Source organism: Cherax quadricarinatus, chromosome 21, assembly GCF_038502225.1.
Source record: "Cherax quadricarinatus isolate ZL_2023a chromosome 21, ASM3850222v1, whole genome shotgun sequence".
Taxonomy (NCBI): Eukaryota; Metazoa; Arthropoda; class Malacostraca; order Decapoda; family Parastacidae; genus Cherax; species Cherax quadricarinatus.
Window position 1 is genome coordinate 2,403,330 of NC_091312.1, and position 17,902 is coordinate 2,421,231.

At 39.3% G+C, this 17,902-nt stretch overlaps 1 protein-coding gene across 3 annotated transcripts in view; it reads right to left on the minus strand.

Moving 5' to 3' along the window:
- Nucleotides 1-17,477, minus strand: part of LOC128689058 (protein OS-9) — a 162,888-nt gene extending 145,411 nt beyond the window's left edge. The window contains exons 1-6 of one of the 3 annotated variants that reach the window (XM_070087108.1): nucleotides 17,263-17,476; nucleotides 12,349-12,484; nucleotides 11,718-11,822; nucleotides 10,957-11,123; nucleotides 9,758-9,959; nucleotides 7,472-7,735 (exon numbers count right to left, since the gene is read on the minus strand). In XM_070087108.1, coding sequence (XP_069943209.1) covers nucleotides 7,472-7,735; nucleotides 9,758-9,959; nucleotides 10,957-11,123; nucleotides 11,718-11,822; nucleotides 12,349-12,484; nucleotides 17,263-17,403 — 1,015 coding nt within the window. In that variant the 5' untranslated portion in view covers nucleotides 17,404-17,476. Of the gene's footprint in view, nucleotides 1-7,471; nucleotides 7,736-9,757; nucleotides 9,960-10,956; nucleotides 11,124-11,717; nucleotides 11,823-12,348; nucleotides 12,485-17,262 lie in introns of all 3 variants that reach the window. The other 2 variants (XM_070087109.1, XM_070087110.1) reach the window with 2 other exon arrangements.
- Nucleotides 17,478-17,902: the final 425 nt, after the last annotated feature.

The following is a 17,902-nucleotide window of genomic DNA, read 5'->3' on the forward strand; positions in this document are numbered from 1 at the left end:
CTGCACATATTTTTCAGCTGCTTTTTGGTCCAAACTGGCAGCCTCACCATGCCTTATCACACTATGTATGCCACTACGATTCTTAAATCTCTCAAACCAACCTTTGCTGGCCTTAAATTCACTCGCATCACCACTAGTTGCTGGCATTTTTCTAATTAAATCGTCATGCAACTTCCTAGCCTTTTCACATATGATCGCTTGAGAGATGCTATCTCCTGCTATCTGTTTTTCGTTTATCCATACCAATAACAGTCTCTCAACATCTTCTATCACTTGCAATCTCAGTTTCGAAAACATAGTTGCACCTTTGGCAAGAACAGCTTCCTTGATTGCCGTTTTCTTGGCCACAATAGTAGCGATGGTTGATTGGGGTTTTGTGTACAGCCTGGCCAGCTCGGAGACACGCACTCCACTTTCATACTTAGCAATGATCTCTTTCTTCATATCCATAGTAATCCTCACCCTTTTTGCTGTAGGGTTGGCACTAGGAGCTTTCTTGGGGCCCATGGTGACTTATTTTGCAGGTGCAATCACTAAAAAGGCTGTGATAATATGAAATGTTCCGATTGTATGCTTGGAAGCGACCACGGTGGCTGGCTGGCTTGTAAACACTGGCCAGAAGTGGACGCGTCTCAGACGGAACGAATAGTGTTGGTCGAGTTTTTTAGCACTAATCGAGGCAAAATTTTTACGATAAAATGTATCGCTAGTCAGATTTATCGTTAATCGATGCCATCGCTGGTCGAGGGTCCACTGTACTTGGGAGTCGACGTGTCGGCGGATGGATTTATGAAGGATGAGGTTAACCATAGAATTGACGAGGGAAAAAAGGCGAGTGGTGCGTTGAGGTATATGTGGAGTCAAAAAACATTATCTATGGAGGCAAAGAAGGGAATGTATGAAAGTATAGTAGTACCAACACTCTTATATGGATGTGGAGCTTGGGTGGTAAATGCAGCAGCGAGGAGACAGTTGGAGGCAGTGGAGATGTCCTGTCTAAGGGCAATGTGTGGTGTAAATATTATGAAGAAAATTCGGAGTGTGGAAATTAGGAGAAGGTGTGGAGTTAATAAAAGCATTAGTCAGACGGCAGAAGAGGGGTTGTTGAGGTGGTTTGGTCATTTAGAGAGAATGTATCAAAGTAGAATGACATGGAAAGCATATAAATCTACAGGGGAAGGAAAGAGGGGTAGGGGTCGTCCTCGAAAGGGTTGGAAAGAGGGGTTAAAGGAGGCTTTGTGGGCGAGGGGCTTGGACTTCCAGCAAGCGTGCACGAGCGTGTTAGATAGGAGTGAATGGAGACGAATGATACTTGGGACCTGACGATCTGTTGGAGTGTGAGCAGGGTAATATTTAGTGAAGGGATTCAGGGAAACCGGTTATTTTCATATAGTCGGACTTGAGTCCTGGAAATGGGAAGTACAATGCCTGCACTTTAAAGGAGGGGTTTGGGATATTGGCAGTTTGGAGGGATATGTTGTATATCTTTATACGTATATGCTTCTAAACTGTTGTATTCTGAGCACCTCTGCAAAAACAGTGATAATGTGTGAGTGTGGTGAAAGTGTTGAATGATGATGAAAGTATTTTCTTTTTGGGGATTTTCTTTCTTTTTTGGGTCACCCTGCCTCGGTGGGAGACGGCCGACTTGTTGAGAGAAAAAAAAATATGATAGAGTGGATGGGGAGCAATGTGGCAGATGCTGCAAGTATATGGAATAGGCAGTAAGGCACTAAATGCTGTAAATAGTTTTTATGAGGACAGTGAGGCTCAGGTTAGGGTGTGTAGGAGAGAGGGAGATTACTTCCCAGTAGAAGTAGGTCTTAGACAGGGATGTGTAATGTCACCATGGTTGTTTAATATATTTATAGATGGGGGGGTTTAAATTATGGGGAATCAAGTACAAAATGGGAGTTGACACAGTTACTTTTTGCTGATGATACTGTGCTTATGGAAGATTCTAAAGAAAAGTTGCAAAGGTTAGTGGACGAGTTTGGGAGGGTGTATAAAGGTAGAAAGTTGAAAGTGAACATTGACAAGAGTAAGGTGATGAGGGTATCAAACGTTTTAGATAAAGAAAAATTGGATATCACATTGTAGAGAAGGAGTATGGAATTGGATATCACATTGTAGAGAAGGAGTATGGAAGAAGTGAATGTTTTCAGATATTTGGGAGTTGACGTGTCAGCAGATGGGTTCATGAAGGATGAGGTTAACCATAGAACTGATGAAGAAAAAAGGTGAGTGGTGCATTGAGGTAAATGTGGAGACAAAAAACATTATTTATGGAGGCAAAGAAATAAATGTATGAAAGTACAGTGGTACCAACAATCTTATATGGGTGTGAAGCTTTGGTAGTAAATGCTGCAGCGAGGAGGCAGTTGAAGGCAGTTGGAGGCAGTGGAGATGTCCTGTCCAAGGACAATGTGTGGTGTAAACATTATGCAGAGAATTCAGAGTGTGGAAATTAGGGGAATGTGTGGCATTAATAAAAGTGAAAACATGCAACTGCATTAAGTTTTATAACCTGCATGAACTGTATCACTGTAGACAACAAGAGTGTTCCACCCCTCCATGGAAGATGTGTTCATTTAATATCACATACCTGGAAGTCCCTCCCAAGAAGCTCACTGCTAGTACAGTGGACCCTCGGCTAACAAAGACATCATCTAACGATAAATTCGCCCAACGAAGCGTTTGAGCGTAAAAATTTTGGCCCAACCAATGATAAAAAACTCAACCAATGTGATTCGTCCCAAACCTGTCCGTCCAGCCTGAGCGCCTCAGCTGCCCTGCCGTCATTCTTTACAAGCCAGGGTGGCCGGTTCCATGCATACATTCGATACATTTTGTATTATTCCATTGTTTTAGTGCTTGTAACTGCTAAATAAGCCACCATGGGCCCAAAAAAAGCTTCTAGTGCCAACCCTGTGGTAAAAAGGGTGAGAAATACTAACGAAATACTATCGTGCCATGGTCAGCTGCTGCTGTACCACAGTCAGCACCAATGTCAGCTGTCCTACTCAAAGATGTGGAGAGACTGTTGTTGGTGTGGCTTAACGAGAAACACTTAACCCCAGAGGGTTAGCCACCCAGGATAACTATCCCCTGTGGATTCTGTCCCAAGAAATATGTAGGCGAGACAGGCAGAGATCTTGCAGTCCGCCTCAATGAGCATCGAAATGCCTCTAACAGAGACGATGTAAGGTACGCCTGTGTCCTCCACAGAGACTCCACAGGGCATTTGATGAGCTGGAATGAGGCACAACTCGTTCTCACCGAACCAGACCTGAGACGCCGACGGTGCCTAGAAGCCTCACTAATCGCCGTCACCGACACTATAGAACGTAACACTGGAAACTACAAAATTTCAAAAACATTGGCATACATAATACTTATGCACCACCAACCCAACAACACAGGAGTCACATGATTTCATCGTCTACCCGTCCTCATCTCAACATGACATTCTTCAGGTCACTGTGTCACTCACACCTCACTCTCTGCCTATATATATAATGTCTTTCTACCTCTGTATGTTAGAAGTGATCAAGGTCCCAGGACCGAAACGATTTCTAATAAATATGTCATAGTGTTTGCTTATGTGTCTTCCTAAACCATTAATTTTAATACGCACAAACTGAAGAAGACATGCACAATTACTACTCTACTAAGAATAGAATACATGACACTTACCTTTATTGAAGATCTGATGATGATTGAAGGGATGGGAGGAGGGGAGAGTGTGGAAGTTATTGTTTAGAAGGGGAATCCCCTTCCATTAGGACTTGAGGTAGCAAGTCCTTTTCCAAGGTTACTTCCTTTCTTCTTTCAATGCCACTAGGACCAGCTTGAGAGTCACTGGACCTCTGTGGCACAACAAATCTGTCCATAGAGCTCTGAACATTCCATTCCTTTAAGACTTTCCTAAAATGGGCCATAGCATTTTCATTGTACAGGTTGCCAACACGGCTTGCAGTAGCTGTGTCAGGGTGATTTTCATCCGTAAAAGTTTGCAGTTCAACCCACTCTGCGCACATTTCCTTAATCTCTTTTTTCAATTCCATACTAATTCTTGCCCTCTTTACCACAGGGATGGCACTAGAAGCTTTCTTGGGGTCCATGGTGACTTATTTTGCAGTTACAAGCACTAAAAACATTGGGATAATGTGAAATGTACCGAATGTATGCATAGATGCGACCACACTGGCTGGCTTGTAAACACTGGCGCTGAGGCCACACGTGGGACGCGTCCCGGACGAATCACGTAAGGCGAGTTTTTTATCCTGAGGCGAGGCAAAATTTTTGTGTTCAAATGCTTCGTATGGCGGATTTAACGTAACACGATGCGTTCGTAAGGCGGGGGTCCACTGTATTTTCTTTTTGGGGATTTTTTCTTTCTTTTTGGGTCACCCTGCCTCGGTGGAAGACGGCCGACTTGTTGAAAAAAAATAAAAATTCAGGGAAACCGGCAGGCTGGACTTGAGTCCTGGAGGTGGGAAGTACTATGTCTGTACTCTGAAGGGGTGTGTTAATGTTGCAGTTAAAACTGCAGTTATAAATAACTGCTTACACTGTAGTTATAAATAACTGCAGCCTAAGCATGCCTCTGGAAAGACAGTGATGGAGTGAATGATGAAAGTTTTTCTTTTTCGGGCCACCCTATCTTGGTGGGAGACGGCTGATGTGTTAATATAATAAATATGTTAAAAGTCAATAACTGTACTGTATTAGTGTTGCTAGGCTATATTATATTGACCTCTGAGGTGCTACATTGTAAAATATAATGTTCGGTGTTTGTCGACCTACATCTTACAATAATTTGCGACAAATATTGTGGTACTTTCATCACGTAGTGCCTTAAAAGCAGTGTACAGCGTAGTGTAGGGTACGTGATCATGTGTACGTAAGACCAGTGGTATACCTAAAGGGTGTTTCGGGGTCAACGTCCCCACAGCCCAGTTCAGGCCACAACCAAGACATTAAATACAAGGGAGGATAAAGAAAATGTTATGTTTAAGATAAAGCAGCAATTTTCATCGTCATTTATTACAATACATTCAGGATCATCTTGCCTTTTTTTTAAAATACTAATAGAAGTAAGAGGGAAGTGAAAGTGTATAAACTAAGGGAGGAGGAAGTTCGGGTGAGATATAAGCGACTATTGGCAGAAAGGTGGGCTAGTGCAAAGATGAGTAGTGGGGGGGTTGAAGAGGGTTGGAATAGTTTTAAAAATGCAGTATTAGAATGTGGGGCAGAAGTTTGTGGTTATAGGAGGGTGGGGGCAGGAGGAAAGAGGAGTGATTGGTGGAATGATGAAGTAAAGGGTGTGATAAAAGAGAAAAAGGTAGCTTATGAGAGGTTTTTACAAAGCAGAAGTGTTATAAGAAGAGCAGAGTATATGGAGAGTAAAAGAAAGGTAAAGAGAGTGGTGAGAGAGTGCAAAAGGAGAGCAGATGATAGAGTGGGAGAGGCACTGTCAAGAAATTTTAATGAAAATAAGAAAAAATTTTGGAGTGAGTTAAACAAGTTAAGAAAGCCTAGGGAAAATATGGATTTGTCAGTTAAAAACAGAGTAGGGGAGTTAGTAGATGGGGAGATGGAGGTATTGGGTAGATGGCGAGAATATTTTGAGGAACTTTTAAATGTTAAGGAAGAAACAGAGGCAGTAATTTCATGCACTGGTCAGGGAGGTATACCATCTTTTAGGAGTGAAGAAGAGCAGAATGTAAGTGTGGGGGAGGTACGTGAGGCATTACGTAAAATGAAAGGGGGTAAAGCAGCTGGAACTGATGGGATCATGACAGAAATGTTAAAAGCAGGGGGGGATATAGTGTTGGAGTGGTTGGTACTTTTGTTTAATAAATGTATGAAAGAGGGGAAGGTACCTAGGGATTGGCAGAGAGCATGTATAGTCCCTTTATATAAAGGGAAAGGGGACAAAAGAGACTGTAAAAATTATAGAGGAATAAGCTTACTGAGTATACCAGGAAAAGTGTACGGTAGGGTTATAATTGAAAGAATTAGAGGTAAGACAGAATGTAGGATTGCGGATGAGCAAGGAGGTTTTAGAGTGGGTAGGGGATGTGTAGATCAGGTGTTTACATTGAAGCATATATGTGAACAGTATTTAGATAAAGATAGGGAAGTTTTTATTGCATTTATGGATTTAGAAAAGGCATATGATAGAGTGGATAGAGGAGCAATGTGGCAGATGTTGCAAGTATATGGAATAGGTGGTAAGTTATTAAATGCTGTAAAGAGTTTTTATGAGGATAGTGAGGCTCAGGTTAGGGTGTGTAGAAGAGAGGGAGACTACTTCCCGGTAAAAGTAGGTCTTAGACAGGGATGTGTAATGTCACCATGGTTGTTTAATATATTTATAGATGGGGTTGTAAAGGAAGTAAATGCTAGGGTGTTTGGGAGAGGGGTGGGATTAAATTATGGGGAATCAAATTCAAAATGGGAATTGACACAGTTACTTTTTGCTGATGATACTGTGCTTATGGGAGATTCTAAAGAAAAATTGCAAAGGTTAGTGGATGAGTTTGGGAATGTGTGTAAAGGTAGAAAGTTGAAAGTGAACATAGAAAAGAGTAAGGTGATGAGGGTGTCAAATGATTTAGATAAAGAAAAATTGGATATCAAATTGGGGAGGAGGAGTATGGAAGAAGTGAATGTTTTCAGATACTTGGGAGTTGACGTGTCGGCGGATGGATTTATGAAGGATGAGGTTAATCATAGAATTGATGAGGGAAAAAAGGTGAGTGGTGCGTTGAGGTATATGTGGAGTCAAAAAACGTTATCTATGGAGGCAAAGAAGGGAATGTATGAAAGTATAGTAGTACCAACACTCTTATATGGGTGTGAAGCTTGGGTGGTAAATGCAGCAGCGAGGAGACGGTTGGAGGCAGCGGAGATGTCCTGTTTAAGGGCAATGTGTGGTGTAAATATTATGCAGAAAATTCGGAGTGTGGAAATTAGGAGAAGGTGTGGAGTTAATAAAAGTATTAGTCAGAGGGCAGAAGAGGGGTTGTTGAGGTGGTTTGGTCATTTAGAGAGAATGGATCACAGTAGAATGACATGGAAAGCATATAGAAATTCTTACCTACAAATGCTATGGAGAGAATTCTCACCTAAAATATGATACAGTGACTGACTATTTACCTCTGGCTAAGTGACAAGGTTGAAATTGCCCTCCAAATTATAATCCAGCTACTTGTATTCTTCTTTCAACAAACCAGCTGTATCCCACTGAAGCAGGGTGGCCCAAAAAGAAAAACATTAGTTCCTCTTTTTGACTTTAGCAATGTATACAGAAGGGGTTACTACCCCCTTGCTCCCGGCATTTTAGTCGCCTCTTACGACATGCATGGCTTACGAAGGAAGAATTCTGTTCCACTTCCCCACGGAGATATGAGGAAATAAACAATAACATATGAAAAGTACTCCATGACATAAAAAAACTCACCACTTTCTTCAAGCGTTATTTGAGTTTCTACTTCCATGACACCCTCTTTAACTTCTGTTGACTGCTGAGGTTTTTGTTTTTTGAGAGGAGAGAGCCGGAAAATTTTTATGTTCATTTTGAGTTCGTCATCATCGTCAACATCATCAGAGTCAGTCGAGATTGGCTGAAGAATTGACTGACTTTCCTCAGAAGATGCTTCCTTAAGAATTTCTGCATTTTGTTTCAACCATTTTTCTTTCATGTTCTGCTCTTCTTTAACCTTTTCTGTGTAGATAAAATAAACATTATTTGAAATATTTTAAAATACATTAAAAACTCTAAATGAGTCTTGAGAATGAACCTACTTCCATTATCATTGAAAGCTATTTCTCTGGATGTGGTGAACCTACTTATGCCCAATATCTGAGAAACTGTTTTCCAGTTCCTTTTTATTTACTTATTTTTTAATACACATTCCGTCTCACCAGGTTAAGGTGACCCGCTCGCACATGCTGGTTAGATGTCCAAGTCCCCTCACAGGCTGAGGGGACTGACCACTTCAAAACTAGCATTTCCAGATTAATTAACTGATCACATCATCTTTACACCTCCACTGCTTCTGCTGTCTTCCCTGTATTCAACTAAAGCCTACTGTGTAGGTGAAATGTTAACCAACTGCTGCACATGTCTTACTCATATGGAATAGCTAGCAAGTCACTAAAAGCAGGAAAGTTTTTATGAAACTCAGGTTACAAGAAAGGAGGACTATTTTGTAGTATGAGTAGGCCTTAGAGATGCATGATGTCACAATGGTTAACATATTTTTAGATGTGGTTGCAAAGGAAGTGAATGCTAGGGTTGGAAAGAAGTGTGTGAAGTTATTATATTTAGTCTTTGCTGATAACAGTTCTTTTTTGGGAAGTGGCAAAGGCTGTTGAAGGAATTTGGGAGGATATGTAAAAAAAGGCAGGTAGTAGGTTGGTAGACAGCAATCACCCAGGGAGGTACTACCGTCCTGCCAAGCGGTACCTCGAGTTACGGACTTAATTTGTTCCAGAAGGCTGATACCAAACGAATTTGCTCCCATAAAGAATAATGTAAATTAGATTAGTCCGTTTCAGACCCCCAAAAATGCACTTACAAAAGCACCTACAAAAATACACTTACAAAATTGTTTGAGTTGGGAGCTGTTTGAAACTCGAGGTACCACCATATGCACTTGTTTTACATGATGGTAGGATTGCTGTCATCTTTTTTTCTGTCCCATAAACAAGCAAGATTTCAGGTACATCTTGCTACTTCTACTTACACTTAGGTCACACTACACATGCATATACAAGCATATATACACACACCCCTCTGGGTTTTCTTTCTTTTTTTTTTTTTAAAGTTCTTGTTCTTGTTTATTTCCTCTTATTTTCATGGGGAAGTGGTACAGAATTCTTCCTCCGTAAGCCATGCATGTCGTAAGAGGCGACTAAAATGCCGGGAGCAAGGGGCTAGTAACCCCTTTTCCTGTACAAATTACTAAATTTGGAGAGAAACTTTCGTTTTTCTTTTTGGGCCACCCTGCCTTGGTAGGATATGGCCGGTTTGTTGAAAAAAAAAATGTAAAAGGGCCCCAATGGAAATAAGTCACTCTGTCTGACTTTTTTGAGTTATCCTAGGTACTTTATACGTATGCTGCTATGTATGATAATCTATGTAACCGTATTTGTGTATACCTGAATAAACTTACTTACTTAGGAAAGGATGGAGGGAGGGGGTAAAAGCAGTTTTGTATGCAAGGGGCTTGGACGTGCAGCAGGCACGTGTTAGTGTGTTAGATAGGAGTGAATGGAGACAAATGGTTTTTGGGCCCTGACAAGCTGCTGGAGTGTGAGCAGGGTAATATTTTGTGAATTGATTTAGGGAAACCGGTTAGGCGGACTTGAGTCCTGGATGTGGGAAGTGCAATGCCTGCACTTTAAAGGAAGGGTTTGGGATATTTGCTGTTTGGAGCGACATCTAAACTGCCATATCTGGGTACCTCTGCAAGGACAGTGATTATGTGTGAATGATGGTAAAAGAGTTGAATAATGGTGAAAGTGTTTCTTTCTTTTGAGTCACCCTGCCTAAGTGGGAGACAGCCGACATGTTAAAAAACAAAAAAAAAAAAACACAATAGGAGCTAACTGGGAGAGGCAGATGCTGCAAAGGGTTAATTAAGTCTTTGGTAATAAAGTGACCTACATTATGGTGATTGGTATAGTACTGCACACTGTTTTTACTACTGGCTATATCCATACCAAATTAAATAAAACATACTGTCCTGATAGGTGAGATATCTGTGGTACTGCTCCTGTGTGAGAGATGGAGCACAGGTAATGGTGTGTGGTGTTCGTACTGTTTGAAGCCGCAGGTATGGATGGTGGCAAACTCGAGTAGTCGCCACAGTGACTACATAACGGCAAGACTCTGGTTCATCTACTCTCTGAATATAATCCCCAACTCCATCTTCGCAATGAAACTGTAGAAAGATACCAAAAAATGTTTAGAAAATATGGTAATTTATATTTAATATACTGTATACTGTACTTGTCTTCATATACAATGGGAGTGCATGGTATAAATATATCTACAGTGAGCCCTAATTATCTGTGGGGGTTACATTTCTGAAGGCACCATAATAAAAAAAGAAAAAATTTACTATTACCACTAAGTTTTTAATTTTTTTTTAACACCTTGGCCATCTCCCACCAATGCAGGGTGACCCAAAAAAGAAAAAAAAACACTTTTGCCATCATTCACACAATCACTGTCTTTGCAGAAACACTCAGATACAAAAGGTTAGATATCACTCCAAACAGCCAATATCCGAAACCCCTCCTGTAAAGTACAGGACTCGTGTCCGGCTAGCCGATTTCCTTGAATCCCTTCATAAAATTTTTCCCTGCTCACATTCCAACAGCTTGTCAGGTCCCAAAAACCATTCATTTCCATTCATTCCAATCTTGACATGCTCACAAATAATTGTTGCATGTCCAAGCCCCTTGCACACAAAACCTCTTTTACCCCCTCCCTCCATCCTTTCCTATGATGACCCCTACCCCTCCTCCCCTCCACTACAGAGTTATACACCCTCCATGTCATCCTACTTTGCTCCATCCTCTCTAAATGACCAGACCACCTCAACAACCCCTCTTCAGCCCTATGAATGATACTTTTTGTAACTCTATACCTCCTCCTAGTATCCACACTACAAATTCTCTGCATAATATTTAGACCACACACTGCCCTTAGACACAACATCTCCACTGCCCCCAGCTTCCTTCTTGCTGCAGCATTTACAAACCGTGCTTTCCACCTATATAAGAGTGTTGGTACCACTATACTCTTGTACATTCCCTTCTTTGCCTCCATGGCAATGAAGGGAATGTACAACACCTTAGCATCTACTTCAGGAATGTCATGTGCATGCTTATTTTACCATTTATTAGTTAAAACATATTACAAATGAAACTTACACGAACTTCTGTGCGTCTGGGCACTCCTGTGAGGTCACATTTTGTCCCATTCACATAAAACTGACTATGAAACCTCTGCAGACGATTCTTTGTCTCGGAGCTATTTTTCCAGTTATATTCAGATTCGTATTTGCCCAAAATAATTATAGGCCCAGAGGCTTTATTGTCTGAAAAATTTAAAGCTTCAGTCAGAAATTCCATTAATTAATGTAAGTACTTTACAGCATACTTTACTAAACCTTAATTTAAAAAATTAATGTTACAAAACCAAATTATTTGGTAAAAGGAAAATGGACAAATTCTGTTTAACATAAACGTCCAACTAAATGCATATGGCTTTTTATTACACAGCAAATGAATGGCACACACACGAGGCTACCAAACATATTAAACAATTAAACAAATGACTAATGGTCAATAACAAAACATTTTCAATGTGGTAAAATTCAATTTCTGAATCAAGGTCAGCTATCATATTTTGACCCGCATACAAGTTATTGTACTTTCTTTTAAAACCAAATAATTAAACCTCTAATCATTCTTAGACAACATGTACTAGTTTAGCATTATGTCTAACAGTGTGACTAATAATGCTACACTAGCCATGGACACAGCAGTTGGTACTACATCCATGTGTGTGGATGTAGTGCCAGCTGGTAATAATGCTGGCTGATACTTGCACAGCAACCATAGTACTATTATATACATTTACCTTAAAACACATACCAACTTCAAGGACTATTATACAGAGCCCTACTTACCTTCTAAATGGTACTGCTTGATTACTGAGCCATAACAAAACTCATATGTCCACCAGTCAACAGTTTTAATAAGACATGGTGCTGTTTCCATGGGTTTCAAAAGAACTGAAATTAGAAACTCTTATGTAAAATGACATACATATATATAATGATTGTGGTTATTGTATAAAGATAAATTTTAAATAATCTCTAAGACCAAACTGTACAATAATTTACAGCAAATAGTAACTTTATCAGTCATCATCTAACATAAGACAAATCCACAGCAACATATACACCTACCATCTGACTTACAACCTGCTCGACTTACGACCACTCGGCTTACGGCCGTGTTTTTTTTGCCAAATTTCTGGGAAATAAACAACTATTTGTGTTGTACACAGTGTTTATCCTAAACCTTACAGTATAAAATACAGTATTAACAACATAAAAAGTAAAGTAAAATATGAAATACCAAAATAAAACAATAAAATAAAGTCATTACAAAAGTGTGATGTTGATATTCAGTAGTAAAGTTCGACTTACGTCCATTTCGACTTACGACCAGTTTCTCGGAACCGAACTCAGTCGTAAGTCGGATGGTAGGTGTACATCATTAAGATATTAAAATAATTGTTCGCCAAAAACTCACCTGAGATATCCACTAGCTGATCAAGTATGTCGTCATCTGGCTTGAAGTCAGAATCTAAAGGAGCAACACTTGGCAAAGAACATATATATTCCTGCCCATGTTTGTTCATAACAGTCATTACCTCTCCATCCCATACCTTTAAAAAAAAAGAGAAATGCTATGAAAGCTGATATGACAATAATACGTACATACTTTATATCTGAACTTTTTTTTTATTGTGTTTAGACTTAGGAAACAAAAAAATAAATGACACATGCTTAAACTGAGTCTTATTTTTGAAATGCAATTTCCTCACACCTGAAAGTTGTGAAGAGTATAAACTTTGGGAATTAATGTATTAATATACTAAAAAGAGTGTGAGCCTCATGTTTCATGAGAAACAAAAATTACATATGTATTAATAAAATTTTACTAGCACAAGGTCTTAGATACAGAGAATGACAGAGAAAGGCATATTTTATTCTTACAAATTAATTTGTCTGTTACACAAAATTCTCACATAGTATAAGCATAATACAGCACTTTTAACACTCCAGTTGTCTCCCACCAGGGTAGGGTGACCTGACAAAAAAGGAAAACACTTTCACTGTCACTCATTCAATCAGCCTTGCCATACCTGGAGAGGGTTCCAGGGGTCAACGCCCCCACGGCTCCGTCTGAGACCATGCCTCATGGTGGGTCAGGGTCTGATCAACCAGGCTGTTACTGCTGGCCACATGAAAACTGACATACGAACCACAGCCTGGCTGGTCAGGTATTGGCTTTAGGTGCCTGTCCAGTGCCTTCTTGAAGATGGCCAGGAGTATATTAGTAATCCCCTTTATGTATGCTGGGAGGCAGTTGAACAGTCTTGGGCCCCTGACACTCAATGTGTTGTCTCTCAGTGTACTCGTGGCACCCCTGCTTTTCATTCGGGAAATGTTGCATCTCCTGCCAAGTCTTTTGCTTTCATAGGGAGTGATTTTCATGTTCAAGTTTAGTACTAATCCTTCTAGGATTTTCCAAGTGTATATTATCATGCATCTCTCTCACCTGCATTCCAGGGAATACAAACAAAAGGACTTCAAACCGTTCCCAGTAATTTAGGTGCCTTATTGTACTTGTGTGTGCCGTGAAAGTTTTTTGTACTCTCTCCAGGTCAGCAATTTTGCCTGCCTTGAAGGGGGCAGTTAGTGTACAGCAGGATTCCAGCACAGAGAGAACAAGTGATTTGAAGAGAATCTTCATGGGCTTGGCATCATTAGTTTTGAAGGTTCTCATTATCCATCCTATCATTTTCCTAGTAGATGCAGTAGATACATTGTTGTGGTCTTTGAAGGAGAGATCCTCTGACATTATCACTCCCAGGTCCTTCACATTACTTTTTTGCTCTATTGTATGGTTAGAATTTGTTGTATACCCTGATACAGTTTCAATTTCCTCAAGTTTTCCATACTTGAGTAGTTGAACTTTCTCTTCACTGAACTTAATATTGTTTCGAGTGGCCTATTTGAAGATCTGATGTCCGCTTAGAGTCTTGCAGTGTCTTTGATGGAGGTCACTGTCACAGCAATTCGGGTGTCATCCGCAAAGGAAGACACGGAACTATGGTTTACATCTCTGTCAATGTCAGATATGAAGATGAGGAATAGGATGGGAGCGAGTACTGTGCCCTGTGGAACAGAGCTTTTCACCGTGGCTGCCTCGGACTTGACTCTGTTTACTATTACTCTTTGTGCTCTATTTGTCAGGAAGTTACAGATCCATCTACCAACTTTTCCTGTTATTCCTTTATCACGTATTTTGTGCGCTATTACAGCGTGGTCACACTTGTTGAAGGCTTTTGCACTCTGTGTATACTACATCTGCATCTTATCCTCTACAGCATCCAGGGCCTTGTCATAGTGGTCCAGTAGCTGGGACAGGCAGGAGTGGGCTGCTCTAAACCCGTGTTGCCCTGGGTTGTGTAAGTGATGGGTATCTAGGTGGTTGGCGATCTTGCTTAGAACCCTTTCAAAGATTTTTATGATACTGGATGTTAGCGCTATCGGTGTGTAGTTCTTTGGAATTGCTTTACTGCGACCTCTGTAGAGTGGGGCTATGTCTGTTGTTTTTAGCAAGTGCGGGATGACCTGTGTCCATGCTCCCTCTCCAAAGAATGCTGAAAGCACGTGAAGGGCTTCTTGCAGTTCTTGATGAACAAGGAGTTCCGTGGGTCTGGGCCTAGGACAGAATGCATGGTGCCTTTTCAAAGTCTTGTGGTGTTAGGGTAATATGAGAGATTTTTGAGATGACCAAATTTTGGGTCTCATTCATAAAGAATTTAATTAGATTGTGAACCCTTAGTCTCAGTAACAGCTCACTGAACAGTGAGGCTGAACACTGGGGCACCAACATCACATTTCAGCTGACCCTCCAAACTGTAACTTCTTCACACCTCCTGCAGAGTGTATACACTGTACAGGCACTATATACAATATTCAATGTTAAAATAAAAACTGTAGATATACAGTATAAAGTGGTAACTGCTACTGAAATGCTATTACCATTATAAAAAAGCAATGGATATATTCTTAGTTAATAGAAGATTTTTTTTCAATCAGCTATTTCAAATGATTGAAAAAATATAGCTAGAAGTTGACTTAAGAAAGATATAGAATTAACCATCTCCCACCAGTAACAATGAGGCACTCCATAAAATGTCAACCAGCAAAATAAAAGCAGTCCTATTCAAAAAGAACCATTAAGTAACACTTTTACATATTTTGATACAGTCAAACCCCTTAAATTCACAAACGTCCTATTTCACATGCTTTGATTTTCCAATGCCTCTATTGCATGTTTTCCTGCAAACAGCTTCAATTATTGCAAGTTTTTTCACAGCCAGGCTATGTTGCAACAAAGTTCCAGTTCCCTTAAAAAATGAAAATAAAACTATGAAGATTCTAGGACTAAATTAAGTTTTGCATGAAATGTTGTGTATCCTGTGGGCCTTCAGATTACTGTATTTTTTTTTATGTATGGTAATTTTGAAATAAAGAATTGTATTGTATTGTATTAATACAGACCAAGAGGCTTTCACCAGAATCAAGGTACAGTGGTACCTCAGGACACGAACTTAACTCATTCCAGAAGGCTGTTCGAGTGCCAATACCAAACAAATTTGTTCCCATAAGGAATAATGTAAATTAGATTAATCCATTTCAGGCTCAAAAATACACTTACAAAAGCACTTACATAAATACACTTGCATAATTGTTTGAGTTTTGAGCTGTTTGTATCCTGAGGTACCACTGTACTTGATTGGAGTATATGCCAATAGTTTTACTAAATTTAAATATAGGAAAACTCTTCGCAAATACAAAAATATTGGTAACTTCCAACTGATCAACTTAGGATTATTATTATGATATTTAGAAGGAAATGTAAACCTATTGGGGTCATGATGGTAAGACACAGGCAACATTTAGGCATCTTTATTCCAAGTAAAGTCAAGTACAGAAAATTGGCAGGAGCAGTAAAGATGTGAAGACAATGTAATCAGTCCATCACCCTTGAAGATGTCAATTTGAAGTTGTCACTCCCTCAGCCTGGAGAAGAATTCTGTTTCATCGTCTGAAACACTGTGAAGAACAAGCATCAGAGTGGAGACTTGTATACTGTCTGCAGGAGAGGTGTAAAGTAGTAGAAGAAAGAATGTAATCACTGAGAGGACATGTCCTTCTCCCTCTCAAATCCTCTCAGTGATTACATTCTTTCTTCTACCACTCTACACCTCTCCTGCAGACAGTATATAAGTCTTCACAGTCACTTGTTCTTCACATAGTTTCAGACTATGAAACAGAATTCTTCCCCAGGCTGAGGGACTGACAACCTCAAATCTACATGTTCAAGTGATGGACTAATTACATTGACTTCACATCTCTACTGCTCCTGCCTACTTTCTGTACTCGACTGAAGAAGCCTGCTGTGTAGGCGAAACGTTTCGGAATAAAGATGTTGTCCGTGTGTCTTACTTGTCAGTATTGTATACTATTTTGATATTCACTATAGGGGTCATACTGGAGTTCAGAATGGGAGGCAACTAGGATCAATCCATAAAGGGGGAAATAAAACAAAGTTAAATTTCTTAAATCAAGATCCCCTCACCAGCATCAAAGAACCTACCTCTTGGGGTCGATTTGGGAATATCTACGAGGTAAGTAAATAAATAAGTTTATTCAGGTATACACAAATAGGTATATAGATTACCAAACATAGCAGCGTATGTGTAGAGAATCTAGGATAACCCAAAAAAAGTCAGACAGAGTAACTTATTTCCACTGGGGTCCTTTGATCAACATTCATTCTGCATATTTATATCTTAGGTAATCTATTGGTAACTCAGAGTAGTAACTGTAATATTTATCTCTACATTTCCATTGCATGTGAAACTGTTTAATGATGCTGCAGTCTAATCAAGATCATTATTACATTCAAAGCAGTAAGCCCATACGGGCAATACTGAAAACCTAAAAATAAAGTTTTATCTTTGTTTTATCTTACGTTGAAATGTCTTCAGAGAAAAGACGATTATTATGAAAGAAAATCATATGTGATACGCATATTAACCTAAATTAAAAAATGTGACATTTCCACTGGGGTTCACACTGCATTAGTAAGTAAGTAAGTTTATTCAGGTATACACAAATACAGTTACATAGAATTATCATACACAGCAGCATATGTGTAGAGAACCTGAGATAACCCAAAAAAGTCAGACACACTGACTTATTTCCATTGGGGCCCTTCAATTTCCACTAGAGTAATATTTTAAAATCACAAACACGGTTATAAAGGTTCAAGTTTTATCTCGTATATTGTTCTGAAAAATAAAATGCCGACATATTTTAAATACAATAATAATAGTAACATAGTAAGGTGCGGCAGTATTACCTGGTCTCTCACTACAGGTTTGTTCAAGATGTCTATAGCATAGTGGATGGAATTGATCTCATCCACATTGAGAACAGTGTTCAGAGCAGCAGCTACAGTCAAAATGAAGCCAATGAAGATATAGCCACCAAACGGTTGCATCTTGGTGTTCACATCACCACCACCACCAGCACCACCACCACACAGCGGCGTCTGCTGCTGCTGCACCACCACCTACACACTTCCTCTTCCACTCCATACTTTAATTTCTTATATATTACTTATACCAGTGTGTATAAGTGTCACGCAATACGTTTCTTTTTTTTAATTTTGGTTACATATGTATATGTACATATCAGACAAAAAGCAGTACAGTGGATTGCGTTTAGGTAAGTATCTCGCAGTTATACTTGTTTACATTTCAATTCATTGCAAAATATATATTCATTTGTTTTATGACCCAAACGGGTTTAGTGTATGTAATAATAATAATAATAATAATTAGGATGATAATGATAATAATAATAATAATAATAATAATAATAATAATAATAATAATAATAATAATAATAATAATAATAACCATAATAATAATAATAATAATAATAATAATAATAATAATAATAATAATAATAATAATAATAATAATAATAATAACCAT